At 45.8% G+C, this 17,626-nt stretch overlaps 1 protein-coding gene across 4 annotated transcripts in view; it reads right to left on the reverse strand.

Moving 5' to 3' along the window:
- The window catches only part of LOC128400774 (beta-adrenergic receptor kinase 2), a 146,036-nt gene that overhangs the window by 14,754 nt on the left and 113,656 nt on the right, over window positions 1-17,626 (reverse strand). For 3 of the 4 annotated variants that reach the window (XM_053363252.1, XM_053363253.1, XM_053363255.1), the window contains exons 11-15: window positions 10,005-10,135; window positions 8,946-9,040; window positions 6,926-7,033; window positions 1,889-1,955; window positions 236-336 (exon numbers count right to left, since the gene is read on the reverse strand). In XM_053363252.1, the coding sequence (XP_053219227.1) occupies window positions 236-336; window positions 1,889-1,955; window positions 6,926-7,033; window positions 8,946-9,040; window positions 10,005-10,135 (502 nt within the window). The remainder of the gene's footprint in view (window positions 1-235; window positions 337-1,888; window positions 1,956-6,925; window positions 7,034-8,945; window positions 9,041-10,004; window positions 10,136-17,626) is intronic. The other variant, XM_053363254.1, reaches the window with a different exon arrangement.

Genomic DNA, 17,626 nt, shown 5'->3' on the forward strand with positions numbered 1-17,626 from the left:
ATGCCTGTGGGAAACCCGCAAGCAGGATTTGAACACAAAACCCCTCCTGGCTTACAGCAACTCGTATTGCTGCCTCCAACTCTGGAAGGTCCTTCTTTCTGCCTTTCTGTGCTTCTGGCTGGCCACTGTGAGAAGAGGAGGCTGGGCCATCTTTAGCTTACCATCTTTAGCCTACTGCCTGGCTCTTTGGATGTTCTTAAGGCATGCAACACTTCTTCTAACAGTGAGGACTTACCCACTACCCTGGCAGCCAAGCCTCTTGCTCACGTCTCGCTGGAGAAGACCTTCCAAAAGAGACTTGAGTTCAGGGGAAAATGACTCTGGTAATTCCACATTCTGAGAAGAAAACAGGGCTATAAGCTCAGTGAGAGTTGAATGGAGTTGCTCAAAAGTTAGGATCCTCCAGACAGGTATCAGTGCCCCCAACCCACAAAAAGCCAGTAGTTATGTATGGGAGTGAGAGCTGGGAGTAAAGAAGGCTGATCGCCGAAGAATTGATGCTTTTGAATTATGGTGCTGGAGGAGACTCTTGAGAGTCCCATGGACTGCAAGAAGATCAAACCTATCCATTCTTAAGGAAATCAGCCCTGAGTGCTCACTGGAAGGACAGATCATGAAGCTGAGACTCCAATACTTTGGCCACCTCATGAGAAGAGAAGACTCCCTGGAAAAGACCCTGGTGTTGGGAAAGATGGAGGGGACAAGGAGAAGGGGACGACAGAGGACAAGAGGACAGAGTGCAGAGGACAGTCTTCTCGAAGCTACCAGCATGAGTTTGACCAAACTGCGGGAAGCAGTGCCTGGCGTGCTCTGGTCCAGGGGGTCACGAAGAGTCGGACACGCCTAAACGACTGAACAACAACAACAACAACACCCACAAAAGACCCCACAGTAAAGATGGCAGCAAAAAAAGAAGCTATTTACTTCTGTACATTCAGCACGGAGGAAGCTATGGTTTAGGTGAGGCTGAGAGATGGTGACTGGCCTAAGGTCTCCAGAGCCCTTGTCTGATACTCTAACTACTACTCTCAAGGCTGGCTGGGCCCTACCTTGCAGGGCTGATGTTATTTATTTAACAAATGCATATACTGCTTCATAGTCAAAGCGGCATAGCAAGATAAAATGAGACAAAATTCAAAAGCTACAGATTCCAAAAGCAATTAAAGCCATCACTACAACTACAGAATTAGTTTTCCATAAAACAGTTCAGCCTCCTTTTAAACAAAAAATGTCTTCCTGGTAGCTGTATGGGTACCTGAACTAAGAGCAGCCAAGCACTTTGCATGTCTTGAATAAGGAAAAGAGGCAGATTCAGTGGATGGCTGGATCAATGACCTTGAGGGCCTTCTCTGTGGTGGAAGCCCAACTTTGGAGCAGTCTCCCCAGGGAACTTCTCTTGTTGCTGCCAAAGGAAGAGTTTGGGATGCTCTAACTTTTAGTATTGCTTCATCAGGCTTTTTAAAGAAATTTTTTTATAGGAAGAAGGCTATTGCTGCTCTTCATTAATTGTCTTCCAACTGATCTTTCATTTTAATATTATTGCAAACAGTTTTGAGTGATGGCTTGCACCTGAAAAGAAGTATAGTTAGTGATTGAAAGGAACAAACAAAAGCAGAGACAGAACCACGTCTGGCCAAAGGGTATAACTGCAGAGTAACAGTCATGATACAAAGCAAAGAAACACTGGAAGCTGCCTTAGACCATTGACCCCTCTAGATCAGTAATATCTATGCTGGCTGGCACAGGCTCTCCAGAATTTCAGAAAGATATCTCTCCCATCTCTAACTGGAGAGGTCAGTGGGGATGGAAGCAGGGACCTTCTGCTGCTGCTCTACCACTGAACGATGACCCTTCCCACAAACACAATGGCATCGTTCAGAATCCTTACCACTGTGAGTGTCATGCGGTCAATCTCATGCTTGTCTTTGGTCTTGTGCTGCCTGAAAGGGCTGTGCCTAGAGAAAGAAGAAAAATTAAAGCACTGATTTGGTGTGTGGGGAAGCAGGGAGAGAAGGGAATGGAAGGAAACAGGGACATGAGCACTAGGCAGCACATGGGAGAATGGGATTAGTAAAATTAGCTGGTGCCCTCTGGGTGTTTGGGATTAAAATCTCCCATCAACCCCAGTCACCACAGTTGTATGATCCTGCTGGGGCTGATGGAAGTTGTAGTCCAAAAAAAATCTCGAGGTCACCAGTTCGGCAAAGGCATGCATCCATGCACAGAGAAGTTTGCATCTGCTCCTTTGGATTGGGACATAGAAACACTTTCATACCGGGGGAAAAGTTTTATATCCTAAACTGTAGAAGAATAAAGCATGTTCCTCAGCTAGCTGCCTGAAGTTCTGTGCTATAACATTCAGGAAAATCCAAGATGTGGCATGGAACAGATAAACTCGTGTGTGTGTGTGTTTCTCCAGCCAGTGGGCTATACTTGGCCTGCCGGGCCTCTCTAGCTAGTCCACAAGGTCACTTGGAGAAAGCCAGGCCCACCCAACCTACATCAGGTATGGTGCAAGTAAGGGCGGGGCTCCCCTTTATGGATCACTGCCTTGTCGTGGCGAAGGGGCTTGAATAACTCAGAGAAGCTATAAGCTGTGCCATGCAGAGCCACCCAAGATGGACAGTTTTGACCAAACGTGATCCACCTGGAGCAGGAACCAGCAAGTATCCCTGCCAAGAAAACTCCATGGACAACAGGCATATAAAAGTTATGATGCTGGAAGATGAGCCCCTCAGGTCGGAAGGCGTCCAACATGCTTCTGAGGAAGAGCGGAGGACAAGTACAAATAGATTCAGAGCTGATAAACTGGCTGGGCCAAAGCCGAAAGGTCACTCAGTTGCGGATATGCCTGGAAGCGAAAGGAAAGTCCAATGCTGCAAAGAAAAATATTGCATAGGAACCTGGAATGTAAGAACCATGAACCAAGGTAAGTTGGATATGGTCAAGAATGAGATGGCAAGAATAAATATTGACATCCTGAACTAAAATGGATGGGAATGGGCGAATTCATTGACGGGCAAGAATCCCCTAAAAGAAATGGCATGGCCCTCATAGTCAACAAAAGAGTGGCGAAAGCTGTACTGGGATGCAATCTTAAAAACGATAGAATGATCTCGATATGAATCCAAGGCAGACCTTTTAACATCACAGTAATCCAAGTTTATGCACCAACTACTGGTGCTGAAGAAACTGAAATGGACCAGTTCTATGAAGACTTACAACACCTTCTAGAAATGACACCAAAGAAGGATGTTCTTCTCATTATAGGGGATTGGAATGCTAAAGTAGGGAATCAAGAGATAAAAGGAACAACTGGCAAGTTTGGCCTTGGAGTTCAAAACGAAGCAGGGCAAAGCCTAATAAGAGTTCTTCCAAGAGAACAAGCTGGTCATCACAAACACTCTTTTCCAACAACACAAGAAACGACTCTACACATGGACATCACCAGATGGGCAGCATCGAATTCAGATTGATTATATTCTCTGCAGCCAAAAATGGAGAAGCTCTATACAGTCAGCAAAAACAAGACCTGGAGCTGACTGTGGCTCAGATCATCAGCTTTTTCTAGCAAAATTCAAGCTTAAACTGAAGAAAGTAGGAAAAACCACTGGGCCGGTAAGATACAATCTAAATCAAATCCCTTATGAATACACAGTGGAAGTGAGGAACAGGTTTAAGGATTTAGATTTGGTGGACAGAGTGCCTGAAGAACTATGGATGGAGGCTCATAACATCATACAGGAGGCAGCAACGAAAACCATCCCAGTAAAAAGGAAATGCAAGAAAGCAAAGCGGCTGTCCAACGAGGCCTTACAAATAGCAGGGGAGAGAAGGCAAGCAAAATGCGAGGGAGATAGTGAAAGATAGAGGAAATTGAATGCAGATTTCCAGAAAATAGCAAGGAGAGACAAGAAGGCCTTCTTAAACGAGCAATGCAAAGAAATAGAGGAAAACAACAGAATGGGAAAAACCAGAGATCTGTTCAAGAAAATTGGAGATATGAAAGGAACATTTCGTAAAAATATTACCATAATAAAGGACAAAAGTGGCAAGGACCTAACAGAAGCAGAACACATCAAGAAGAGGTGGCAAGAATACACAGAGGAATTAGACCAGAAAGATACGGATGGCTCATACACCCCAGGTAGTGTGGTTGCTGACCTTGAGCCAGACATCCCGGAGAATGAAGTCAAATGGGCCTTAGAAAGCACTGCTAATAACAAGGCCAGTGGAAGTGATGATATTCCAGCTGAACTATTCAAAATTTTAAAAGATGATGCTGTTAAGGTGCTACACTCAATATGCCAGCAAGTTTGGAAAACTCAGCAGTGGCCAGAGGATTGGAGAAGATCAGTCTACATCCCAATCCCAAAGAAGGGCAGTGCCAAAGAATGCTGCAACTACCGCACAATTGCACTCATTTCACACGCTAGCAAGGTTATGCTTAAAATTCTACAAGGAAGGCTCAAGCAGTATGTGAACCGAGAACTCCCAGAAGTGCAAGCTGGATTTCGAAGAGGCAGAGGAACCAGAGACCAAATTGCAAACATGCGCTGGATTATGGAGAAAGCTAGAGAGTTCCAGAAAGACATTTACTTCTGCTTCATTGACTATGCAAAAGCCTTTGACTGTGCTGACCACAGCAAACCATGGCAAGTTCTTAAAGAAATGGGAGTGCCTGATCACCTCATCTGTCTCCTGAGAAATCTCTATGTGGGACAAGAAGCTACAGTTAGAACTGGATATGGAACAACGGATTGGTTCAAAATTGGGAATGGAGTACGACAAGGCTGTATATTGTCTCCCTGCTTATTTAACTTATATGCAAAATTCATCATGCGAAAGGCTGGGCTGGATGAATCCCAAACCGGAATTAAGATTGTCGGATCTTAACCTCAGATATGCAGATGACACAACCTTGATGGCAGAAAGTGAGGAGGAATTAAAAAACTTTTTAATGAGGGTGAAAGAGGAGAGTGCAAAATATGGTCTGAAGCTCAACATCAAAAAAACGAAGATCATGGCCACTGGTCCCATCACCTCCTGGCAAATAGAAGGGGAAGAAATGGAGGCAGTAAGAGATTTTACTTTCTTGGGCTCCATGATCACTGCAGATGGTGACAGCAGTCACAAAATTAAAAGACGCCTGCTTCTTGGGAGAAAAGCAATGACAAACCTAGACAGCATCTTAAAAAGCAGAGACATCACCTTGCCAACAAAGGTCCCTATAGTTAAAACCATGGTTTTCCCAGTAGTGATGTATGGAAGTGAGAGCTGGACCATAAAGAAGGCTAATCGCCAAAGAATTGATGCTTTTGAATTATGGTGCTGGAGGAGACTCTTGAGAGTCCCATGGACTGCAAGAAGATCAAACCTATCCATTATTAAGGAAATCAGCCCTGAGTGCTGGAAGGAAATCAGCCCTGTCACTGGAAGGACAGATCGTGAAGCTGAGGCTCCAATACTGTGGCCACCTCATGAGAAGAAAAGACTCCCTGGAAAAGACCCTGATGTTGGGAAAATGGAGGGCACAAGGAGAAGGGGACGACAGAGGACAAGATGGTTGGACAGTGTTCTTGAAGCTACCAGCATGAGTTTCGCCAAACTGCAGGAGGCAGTGGAAGACAGGAGTGCCTGGCGTGCTCTGGTCCATGGGGTCACGAAGAGTTGGACACGACTAAACGACTAAACAACAAGGGTGGGGCTTGGCCAAAAGCCCCTGCACAGCTTCTGGAGCACTGCACAAAGTAGGTTTGCAGGCCAATCCTACTAGATGCGCATGTGAAAGACTTTCCTCATGCTCTTGAACCCAGCACTAAACAGCTGATGCAAAAGGAGGTCAAACTTGCTCAGTTCCAGTAAAGCAAGAGAACTTCCTGCAGGGAACTCTCTTGCACACCCAAACCCAGTGCTAAGCAGGATGGATAGGCCCTGCTGAAACCAATGTTTTCCTGCTTTCCCCCCTGCTTTTTAGCAGCAGTTTCAATGAAAACTCAGTCTAGCAATGAAGTTCAGCCTAGCTTAGTCAGCACAGTTTCAGCAGTTTCTGTTGTTTTAGAATCAGGAAAGAGTTTGCATTGGAACAGCTGCTAAAACAAAGGGTTAACCCCTCCTTCATTTTAGCAGTGCCTTCCTGCCTGTGTGGTGCTTCAAAGTCCTGTCCCTGGCACTTCCAATCTCATTTTTCCATAAACCTGCTAGGCTGGTTTTTATGTATTCTTTTGAAATGTTAAGTTAATCACAGTTACTATGGACCAAATTTTCTCAGTCCATTCAGCAGGAGATATGATTTTCCCTCAATTTTTGGCTATTATAATTTTAGCAGCAGTTATAAAGTTGAACACTATTTTTTATCATTTTCCATAATAACATCTATAATAACATTATAGATAACCCAGCAGAAATATTTAAAGTTCCAGTGGGTATACGCTAGCTAATATATCAAAGTCTGATCATTAGTCTGATCATTTGGATAAAGTAATTAATTCTAGCTATCTATGGATTAAACTTGGATTGGAACCAGGATACACGTATGAGAAAATGGGTGTCAGATTTGGATCAAAGAATAACCAGGAAAAAATGGAACTCAATTTGGGTTTACTTCCATTCTAATATAATTTCAGCAGACCTAAATGAGAACTGTTTTAAAAACCCCTATCAATTGTATTTAACAATACATTGAACTTAATTTATAAATTAGGATTGGATAAATGTTGGAGGTGTGGATTAAATAAAGCAAATTACATACATATCTTTGGGAATTGTTCTCAAATTCTGGAAATCACTTTCTTTTTGCATCTCATCACAAAGCCCTGTTGCTCCAAGGAGCTCCAAGCACTTCTCACGTACACAACAGAAGGCAGCAATGGCTTAGGAGGACCCCCCCCCCCAATTCTGTGCTCCCCAGGATGGCTGGGCTCACCCTCGGAGAAGCTTGAAGAGCATGCAGCCCAAGGAGAACCAGTCTGCGCTGCTGTCATAGGCTGTCCCTTTCTGGAGCACCTCGGGAGCCATGTAGCCATGGGTGCCGCTGTGATTAAGGGAGGCAAAAGGAGCGAGTCAGACAACTAGTGAATGCCTGGCTGCAGTTTAGGATGCTATGGCTTGATGGACCACCTACAATGGTTCATTTCTAAAATCTGCAAGCAAGGGGCAGGGTTACTCGTGGACATCCAATGAAGCTGAAAATAGGCAGATTCAGGACAGATTTGAGAAAGTACTTATTCACATACTTAAAACTATGGAACTTACACCAATGGGAGGCAGTAATGGCTGCCAACCTAGATGGTTTTAAAAAAGAACTGCACAAGTTCATGGAGAACATGGCTATCAATAGCTACTAGCCAGGATGGCTCAGCTCTGCCTCCAACTATGGCATTAGAATACCAGTTGTAGAAAGAAGCCACAGGAAGGAAGGGGGCTCTTGTACTCAGGTCTGGGCTGGAGGGTTTTCCAAAAGAGGCATCTGCTTAGCCACTGTGGCAACAGGATGCTGGACTAGGTGAGCCATTGGCCTGATCCAGGAGCCTCTCCTTTTGTTATTTTCTTGAAACTCCCACAACTACCGTCTCTGAACTTAACAATCTTTTGATGCAGCAAAGGGGAACATACTTTTGGTGAGAAGGTTCTGCAACAATTTAGTGCCCAAATTATGAAAAATGCTGAGAACTTGGCTAAACTCCAAGAATGAGTTTCTTATTGAAGTAGGTGGCCTTGGAGAAATACTTTGCTGTGCATGTGCTGCCCACAGGGAGCTGAGATCAAACTGATTTGAGAAACAACCTCCTGGACATGCAAAGCATATTTCTCTAAAAATAAACTTAGTTTCTAGACCTCATAGTTTTGAATTAAATAGTAAGATGGGAAGCTGTCTTGTACCAAATCAAACCACTGATCCATCTAGCACCATATTGTCTACATTGACTGACAGCAGTTTTCCAGGATTTCAGACCTAAGACTCAAACATGGAGTTGCTGGTGATCTTGTGTCCGAAAAGCAGGAACCATAACTCAGCATCAGAACATGTTCTATGCATACAGAGGGCCTTAGGGACAATCCAGCACCTCCAGGTGAAAAAAGGTCAGGTAGCAGTCCTTATTTATGTAAGTGCCACTTGTCACAAAATGCCTCCCGAGAACAACATTAAAGCAGTCTCAACACCTGAGGCCCTGGAGAGCTGCTGCCAGTCAGAGCCCCATTCTGCCTGACTAGGTGGAAGGCAGCTTTCTGCATTCCAATAAGAGCAAAACTGACACTGTTACAGGTGCCACATAATACATGTTCCACATTTGTAAGAAATCAATCTTTTAGTGTGGCACCACGGCACTTTGGAATTTGCTGCCTGTTGACATCAGACAGGTGCTGTACTCTTTTCAGTGCCTGCTAAAAACATTTTGCTTGAACATGCCTACCCAGCCTCATAATTTTGATGGGTGTTCTAATCTGTTTTTAGCCAATCTCTGATTTTAATCATTTTTTGAATGTTTTAAATAATTTCCTTTACTGATAATTTTTTTGCTTTATTCTTTTTGAGGGTTTGGTTTGTGTGTGCATGTGTGTGTGTGTGTGTGTGTGTTTTACAATCAAACAGCATATGAGCAATATATCAAGGCAAAACCTTTCCTCTTTAACTGGGTCTTTGGCCTCTATCTCTGGCCTTTTAGAGTGGGTGGGAGGGATATTTTAAATGTATTTCTTCCCCTTAGTTTTAATGTGTTTTAATGTATTGGTGGTTTGTTTGCTTGTTTGGTTGGTTAAAAGTCATTTTGAGTTGCCTTGACCAAAAAAGTGGCTTATAAATTTAATAAATGGTAGCAATATAAATTTTATGAAATAAATAAATAAGTGATAAATTCCATGATAGTAATCATGGTGGTGTTGGCAAAGAGAAAGCAACAGCGGTGCAAAGTGTCAGCCAGAAGCTGTGTTTGCACAATACTTACACACTGGCATGAGGCTTCTTTTTGGAGAAATCGCAAGCCAGCCCCAGGTCGGAAATCCTCACGTGGCCGTGTTCATCCAAGAGGATATTTGCTGGCTAGAAGCACATCAATAAGCACCTGTTACTTAGCAACTGAAACGAAGAAATGTTCGACCAACAGGGTCAGTTCACCAAACTGTGCACATGCTCAACCCAGAAAAAAAAGAAAATGGACTTGCTGAAAAACTAACACTGGCCTGTGTCTTTGGCACAGCTGACCCCCCCTTACCTTTCATCTGTTAGGGGCAGAGGGGGAAAGGTCAAAATGCTCACAAGCTATGCACAGGCACAGACAGAAGATGAAGAGCATTTGAACCCCTGGAAGCATGCAATTTTTTGGCCCATCTTAAGCTAAACCACAGAAAGTGGAAAGCTTTACTCAAGCATCAGGGCAATCTAGAAATCCAAAGAGGGTGGAGGGGGTGGCACGGTGATGAAATGGTTCCTCCACCAGTCTGTGAGCTGGGGGCGAGAATGAGAAGCAGAGGCAGATCCTGGAAATCAAGGTGATTTCCCCGCTACTGCTATTCAGGAGCATCACTGCCTCTGACTTTAGAGGCAGAGCATTGATGGCCTTCTCTCCTCCATGAATTTTTCCAATGTGATTTTAAAGCCATCCAAGTTGGTGGTCATCACTGCTTCACTGGGGGAGCAAGTCCCATAGTTTAACTATGTGCTGTGTAAAGAAGGACTTCCTATTATGTGTCCTGAATTTTACTCTTCACAGTCGTCCTGCAACTCACAAAGCGGGGTGGGTGGCGAGATCCACCCACCTGTCATGTTGGACTCTGGGTTGCCCTGATGCCTGAACAGGGCTATAGGTTTTTCAGCCACTTTCTCTCTGCCCCATTCTGCTTTTGCCTCTCAGGCCAGTTACAGCAAGCACCTGTAATGAACATCCCTCACTCCTTCCAAAACCAGCCTGCAGTTCCCCATATCCATCTCTGGCACTCCTTTGGCACTCATTTCTCAAATCTGTGTGGCACCATGGTGGCATTTTCATCTCCTAGGTAAAAGTTACCTTCAAGTCTCTATAGACCACAAAGCGATTGTGCATGTGCTCAAGCCCAAGGATGATCTCAGTGGCGTAAAAGCGCATCTCCTTCTCCGAAAACACTCCATGCTGTGAGAGGTGGTAGTGAAGATCTCCACCTAGAGGTGAAGAGGAGGAGAGAAAGGGCCCATAGGTCAGTTTCACAGGAAGAACAAGCCAGGCTCAATTTCCAGCACCTCCAGTTACAAGAAGGGGAGCAGCGTCAGGACAGGCCTTTGCCAATGAGCCTGGAGAGCTTGCATTGAGCTAGGCAGTCTCCCCTGGGCCAGGAGAGCAAATGCCAGGACTCTTAAGTGGGAAGATGGTGTTCAGGTCGGTACTTAAGACCCACCCGCTTAGCTGGATCTTTAAATGACATTGAAGCTACTTCTAAGAGTGCAATTATCTTATTTTTATCCATAATTTAACTGTGATTTTTTTTATTTTTGATGTCTACGTCTTAGGAAGAGTTGCTTAACCAGATTTGCTAGCCTTTCCTGGCCTCTACTTGCCCCCCTTTTCCAATCCACATCCAGATCTTCCTATTCCCAACCTCCACTCAACACTCCCCTTTCCTTCAAAGGTTTTCTTTGTCAACCATTGCAAGTTTTGAGTTGGAAAAATACTTTTAACATATCCAAATCCTGTGCCAGGAAAAAGCTGAATTCTGCTGCCTTCATTGATTCTGCAGCTTAAGCAAAGATGGGCAAGGCTATAGTGGAGCAAAGAGCGACACAGAACCCCCAGGCCTCACTCTTCCAAAGCAGAGTTTCCTCCTATGCTTGCCTCCAAATCTCCCCCAAGCAAATGAACACATTCCTCTACACTTAATTGCAGAGTTGCAAGTGCCAATTGGTTTCCCACAATGGAGTGCTGGGGAAAGGAAATGACTGCCCAATAACTGTAAGCAGTTAAAGCACATCTGGGACGACAAGGTCTTGAAACACTCAAGTCCCAGCTGCCTTCCTTGTAGACATTAATCAGTGGCTGAACCTGTCAGGGACTCCAGGACCTTCCCTAAAAACACTGCAGTCCAATGCTGAGAGTGAGTCCAGTGAGCTACTGCTGAGTTCCACCACCATCCTGGCAGTACAAGCCCAGTGTTGGACAAGTAAGAAGACCACCCTATTTCTAGCTCAAGCACTTAAGGGGGAAGTCAACAGACATCAGCATTTCTCCGGAGGCTACCACCCAGGAAGAAACCCCATTATAGGAAACCACAGGTTTAGGGAGAATCAATGCATGCCGGTCAGGCCAATGGCCTGACCCTCTTGCGTCAGAAAATTCCCAGCAGCACAGGAGGACGCCTGCCTGTGTGACAGCATGAGGCCCCCTACTTCTGAGGGGGACCAAATCCTACTGATGAGGAAGAAGAAGGACTCCTCACATGCCCTGGATCTGGGACCGGGAGGAAAGGAGCAGCTAAACTAGCTCTGCTAGGGCCTTGCCAGTCCTGAAGCAACACAGCAACCTCTGGATGGCTCCCCAGAAGTTCCAGAGGCCCTCTTCTGCAGGGGTGGTGGGAATGGAACAGTGACCAGGACTATGCAAGCTCAGGCCTGAGAACACTCTCTGGTCAATACAGATTTGCAATATACCGTATTTTTCATACCATAAGACGTACCTGTCCATAACACGCACCTAGTTTTTAGAGGAGGAAAACAAGAAAAAAACTATTCTGAACGAAACAGTGGATGTATGATTTTTGTGGTTTATGCTGTGGCCACAGACATGTGATTTGACGGTGAGTTTGGCAAAAATCCTGAGAATCCATGTGGATCTGTGCTTTGTAACCACATTTTTGTGCCATTGCGGCCCCACACAACAGTGGGTGCGTGATTTTTTGGGTGCAGGCTGTAGCCATGGACATGCTATGTGATCTGATGGTGAATTTGGGGTGATCCAATGCAAAAATCCTGAGGAGGAGTTATGCTAAGACCAGACCATATCATTACCGAGGAGGCAGGCTTAGTCGTTGTTTGAGGGCTATCCCTGCCTCCAGGTCTGGTCCTGACCGGAAGGATACTGGAATCAGCAAGAGAAACCCACATGACCTGAAAGTGTTGCTGTGCAATGCCAGGTCAATGATGAATAAAACCACTGCCAACCACGACCTGATTGTGGATGGAGGATTTGTCTTGGCATGTGTGACCTGGTTGGATGAAACAGATAGGCCTGTCCTTGCTGCTGCTTGTCCACCAGGTTTCTCTTATGCACAGCAACCCAGGTCATGTGGGCGGGGAGGGGGGGTTGCAGTGATTTTTAGGAAGTCATTAGTCTGCACCAGGCATCCTATTGGGAAGACCCAGTTTTCTGAGTGCATGCTTTGGAAGTTGGGCAATAGGGGCAGTACAGGATTCCTTTTGGTGTACCGACCTCCCCGCTGCACCAAGGATTCCCTGCCGGAGCTGCTTCGGGTCGTGGCGGATATGTTCCTGGAGACACCTAGTTTGGTTGTCCTGGGGGATTTTAACATCCACGCTGACACAACCTTACAAGGGGCCGCTCAGGACTTTGTGGAACGCATGGCCTCCATGGGGCTGTCCCTGAATAAGTTTGGCCCAACTCATAACCACGGACATGCCTTAGACCTGGTGGTTACCTCTACGGATGTTGGTGATCTGACACTAACTAAAAGCGAAACAAAAGAAGCGCCATGGTCAGATCATTTCCTGGTGCAACTGGACTTCTCTGCGACCCTTCCCCTCTGCAGGGAGGTGGAACCGATTCGGATGGTCCGCCCCCGCCACTTAATGGATCCAATTGGCTTCCAGAGAGTGATAGGAGATGTTTTATTCCAAGATGATGGCCTTTCAGCTGGCCCGCTGCAATGCAGAGTTAACCAGGGCTATTGACTGTCTGGCTCCGAAGCGCCCTCTCTGATTGCATGGAGCCCGGACAGCCCCGTGGTTTTCACCGGAGCTGAGGGCGATGAAACAATTGTTGAGAGGGCTAGAGTGCCGGTGACGGAAAACTCATTCTGAATCAGGCCGGACAAGGGCTAGAGCTCAACGTCGAGCCTACCAAGTGGCAATGGCGACGGTGAAGAGGGTCTTCTTCACCGCCTCTATTGCATCTGCAGAAAACAGCAGCAGGAGACTCTTTCAGGTGGTTCGCAATCTATCGGAACCACCTGCATCACCGGGCCTGGTAGGGACCCCAAGATCTCCTGCAATGCTTTTGCAAAGTTTTTTGCAGATAAAGTCGCTCAGATTCAGAAGGAGGTAGACTCCACTGTGGGAGCAGGGCCAGGGCAGGGGAGTGCTAGAGTCCTGTCTAGTGTTGTTACATGGGATCAATTCCAATCTGTTACCTCCGAGGATGTGGACAGGCTGCTTGGACAAGTGAAACAGACTACCTGCCTCCTTGATCCTTACCCATCTTGGCTGATAAAAGTGAGCTGGGAAGGGCTGGGCGATGGGCTCTGCAGGGTGGTGAATGCTTCCCTCTGTGAGGGAGCCTTCCCAGACCCGCTGAAGGAGGCGGTCATTAAACCGCTTCTTAAAAAACATCTTTAGACCCGGCCAATATGGCCAACTATCGCCCAGTCTCAAATCTACCATTCTTGGGCAAGGTGATTGAGAGGGTGGTTGCTGAACAACTCCAAGCACACCTGGAGGATGCAGACCATTTGGATCCCTTTCTAATCGGGATTCAGGCCTCACCATGGGACTGAAACTGCCTTGGTCATGCTGGTTGATGATCTAGGATAGGGACAAAGGTGAGAGCTGTTTCCTAGTTCTGCTGGATCTCTCAGCGGCCTTTGACACCATCGACCATAACATCCTTCTGGACCGTCTAGACGGGCTGGGAGCTGGGGGCACTGTTATACGGTGGTTCCGCTCCTTCCTCCTGGGCTGTGTCCAGAAAGTGGGGTTGGGGGATGAGTGTTCAGACCCTGGGCTCTCACTTGTGGGGTGCCTCAGGGTTCTGTCCTCTCCCCCATGCTTTTTAAAATCTATATGAAGCCGCAGGGAGAGCTCATCAGGGGGTTTGGGCTGGGTGTTCGTCAGTATGCAGATGACACCCAGCTCTACCTCTCTTTCAAATCAGAACCAGTGAAGGCGGTGAAGGTCCTGTATGAGTGCCTGGAGGCGGTTGGAGGATGGATGGCGGCTTACAGATTGAGGTTGAATCCTGACAAGACAGAAGTACTATTTTGGGGGGACAGGGGGCAGGCGGGTGTGGGGAATTCCCTGGTCCTGAATGGGGTAACTGTGCCCCTGAAGGACCAGGTGTGCAGCCTGGGAGTCATTTTGGACTCACAGCTGTCCATGGAGGTGCAGGTTAATTCTGTGTCCAGGGCGGCTGTCTACCAGCTCCACCTGGCACGCAGGCTAAGACTCTACTTGACCACAGACTGTCTCGCCAGAGTGGTGCATGCTCTAGTTATCTCCCGCTTGGACTACCGCAATGCGCTTTACGTGGGGCTACCTTTGAAGGTGACCCAGAAACTTGAAAGACTTACATTGGTTCCCAGTACGTTTCCGAGCACAGTTCAAAGTTTTGGTGTTGACCTTTAAAGCCCTAAACGGCCTCGGTCCTGTATATCTGAAGGAGCATCTCCACCCTCATTGTTCAGCCCGGACACTGAGATCCAGCGCCGAGGGCCTTCTGGCGGTTTCCTCATTGCGAGAAGTGAGGTTACAGGGAACCAGACAGTAGCGCCCACCCTGTGGAACACCATCCCTTCAGATGTGAAGGAAATAAGCAGCTATCCTATCTTGAAAAGACATCTGAAGGCAGCCCTGTTTAGGGAAGTTTTAAATATTTAATGCTGTATTGTTTTTAACACTCGATTGGGAGCCACCAGAGTGCCTGGGAAAACTCAGCCAGATGGGCAGGGTATAAATAATTTTTTGTTGTTGCTGTTGTTTGTAACCACATTTTTGCACCATTGCAGCCCCAGGAAACAGTGGATGCATGATTTTTTTGGTGCAGGCTGTAGCCATGGACATGCGATGTGATCTGATGGTGAATTTGGGGTGACCCAATGTAAAAATCCTGAGGATCCATGGACTTTACCTTCCCCCTCCCAGGCAGCCTCCACTAGCGTCCCTTATCTCTCTCCTGATCCCACCAATCAGCTGCTTCCTCTCCCTCTTGTTTGCCTTAGTGTCTTTTAGGGTGGAGCAGTTTTTTGCTCCTCCTTTTCTTCTAATTTCTCTCCTCATTTATTTAGTCTTCCTGTCTCCTCTCCTTGCAAGTTTGCTGTCTTTACCTCCCCCCTCCCAGGCAGCCTCCTTTCTTGCTAGCATCCCTTATCTCACTTCCGATCGCTTGCTATCAGTGGCTTTGTTTCAACACCCACTTCCCTCTTTCAAAAAAAGAGAGCATGATCTGCTTTTTGCCCCTGGGCAATTCAGCTCAAGGGACCACAAATTTGCTCCATAAGATGCACAGAGATTTCCCCTTATTTTTTAGGAAGAAAAAAGTGTGTCTTATGGAGCCAAAAATATGGTATATTCCTCTTGGCATTCCAAAGGTCATCAAAGTGGTTCACAAAACAATTTAAAAATGGAACACAACAGAGGGAAGGGACCACACCAGCCTCCCAAGAAAAAGAACTTCATCCTAGCAAAAGCCACTTAAGAGAACGCATGATTGAGGAGAGAAATCTAAAAATTTCAAGAAATGATTCAGTGTTGGTGGAGAACCCAAAGGGAGCAACCTGCCCATCCTTGGGATGCTCTGAAGGACCATCCCCAAACTGTGCTGAAGACCCGCTTGATATACATCAAGATCAGGCAGGATTCCTTCCAGGTAGACAAATGAACGAGAATATAAGAAATATTCTGAATGTAATTGAATACCTAGAGGTTAAAAATGAAAAGAAAGCAGCAGTGATGTTTATGGATGCTGAAAAAGCTTTTGACAACGTATCTTAGAATTTTATGATAAAATTACTTGAAGAAATTAATTGTGGATCCAAATTTTTTAAAGGAATGCAAGCAATATATTCAGAACAAAAAGCCAAATTAATTGTAAATCAGGTGATAACAGAAGACTGTAAGATACAAAAAGGAACTAGACAAGGTTGTCCACTATCACCGCTTTTGTTCATTCTGGTCCTGGAAGTACTTACCAGAAACATAAGAAGATCACTGGGATAAAAACAGGGAAAAGTGAGTTTAAATTAAAAACATATGCTGATGACTTAGTGATTACAGTGGAAGATCCAAAAAACTCTCTACTCAGAGTTATAGAAAAGATTCATAAATTTGGGGAAGTGGAAGGATTTAAATTAAATAGAAATAAAACTAAGTTATTAGTTAAGAATTTGAAAGAAGAAGAGCTGGAGCAAAGTATTGAGATAGAAGTCCATATCTAGGGATATGGTTAACATCAAAAAATATAAATATCTATAAAGACAACTATGAAAAAGTGCGGCTTGAGATAAAAAGAAATAAGGAGTAGAATGAACCTTTCCCTACTAGGAAAAATTGCAGCGGTAAAAATGAATGTTTTGCCAAAAATGCTCTTACTTTTCCAGACAGTCCCAGTAATGGTGAAAGATGACTGCCTCAAAAGATGACAGAAGGAAATTTCCAAGTTTATCGGGGGGGGGGAGGGGAAGGCCAAGGATAAAGCATAAGATACTTACAGATATAAAAGAAAGAGGCAGTTTTGGTATGTATTAGGGACTGGATAAAACTGGAAAAGGAAGAAGCATTGGACTTAGAAGGTCACGATAACAGATTTGGATGGCATGCATACTTATGGTATGGGAAAGGAAAAGTACATAAAGGATTCTATAATCATATACCATACTTTTCTCTCTATAACACAGATTTTTTCTCCTAAAAAGTAAGGGGAAATGTCTGTGCGTGTTATTGAGCGAATGTGTGGTCCCTGGAGCCGACTGGCCGGAGCGCAGAGGCAAAAATCCGGCAACGTGAGAGAGGAAGCGGCTGCTTTCCTGCATTCTGCCTCAGGGTCTTACTGCCCACCCTGTTCTGTTTTGGTTCCTGTTTGCTCAAACGGAACAAAGAGCAGGCAAATCCCCTCCCCTCCAGGCAAGCAGAGGGGAAAGGAAAGGATCGTCCTTCCTTCTAATTCCTCTCCGTGCTCCGGTGCTGTTGCGTCCAGGGAAGCATTTTAGGGACTTGCAGGCAGCCGGAAAACATGCAGGTGGGAGAGAGAGAGGGGGGGGAGGGCTGGCTTGGGTGACTGGGTGGGGAAAAACTTTTGCCTTCCTTTCCTCCCTCCCGTTAAACCCCTCTCCTGCATTCTTAGCCAGCTGCTTCTCTGTACACCCCTCTCGTGCTCCTTGTCCCTTCTGTGTTTTTCCTTCCCTCCCCACTTAAAACGTGGTTACAAAGCACGGATCCACATGGATCCTCAGGATCTTTGCATTGGGTCACCCCAAATTCACCATCAGATCACATAGCATGTCCATGGCTACAGCCTGCACCAAAAAAATCACGCACCCACTGTTGCCTGGGGCTGCAATGGTGCAAAAACGTGGTTACAAAGCATGGATCCACATGGATCCTCAGGATCTTTGCATTGGGTCACCCCAAATTCACCATCAGATCACATAGCATGTCCATGGCTACAGCCTGCACCAAAAAAATCACGCACCCACTGTTGCCTGGGGCTGCAATGGT

This window comes from Podarcis raffonei, chromosome 13 (assembly GCF_027172205.1).
Source record: "Podarcis raffonei isolate rPodRaf1 chromosome 13, rPodRaf1.pri, whole genome shotgun sequence".
NCBI lineage: Eukaryota > Metazoa > Chordata > Lepidosauria > Squamata > Lacertidae > Podarcis > Podarcis raffonei.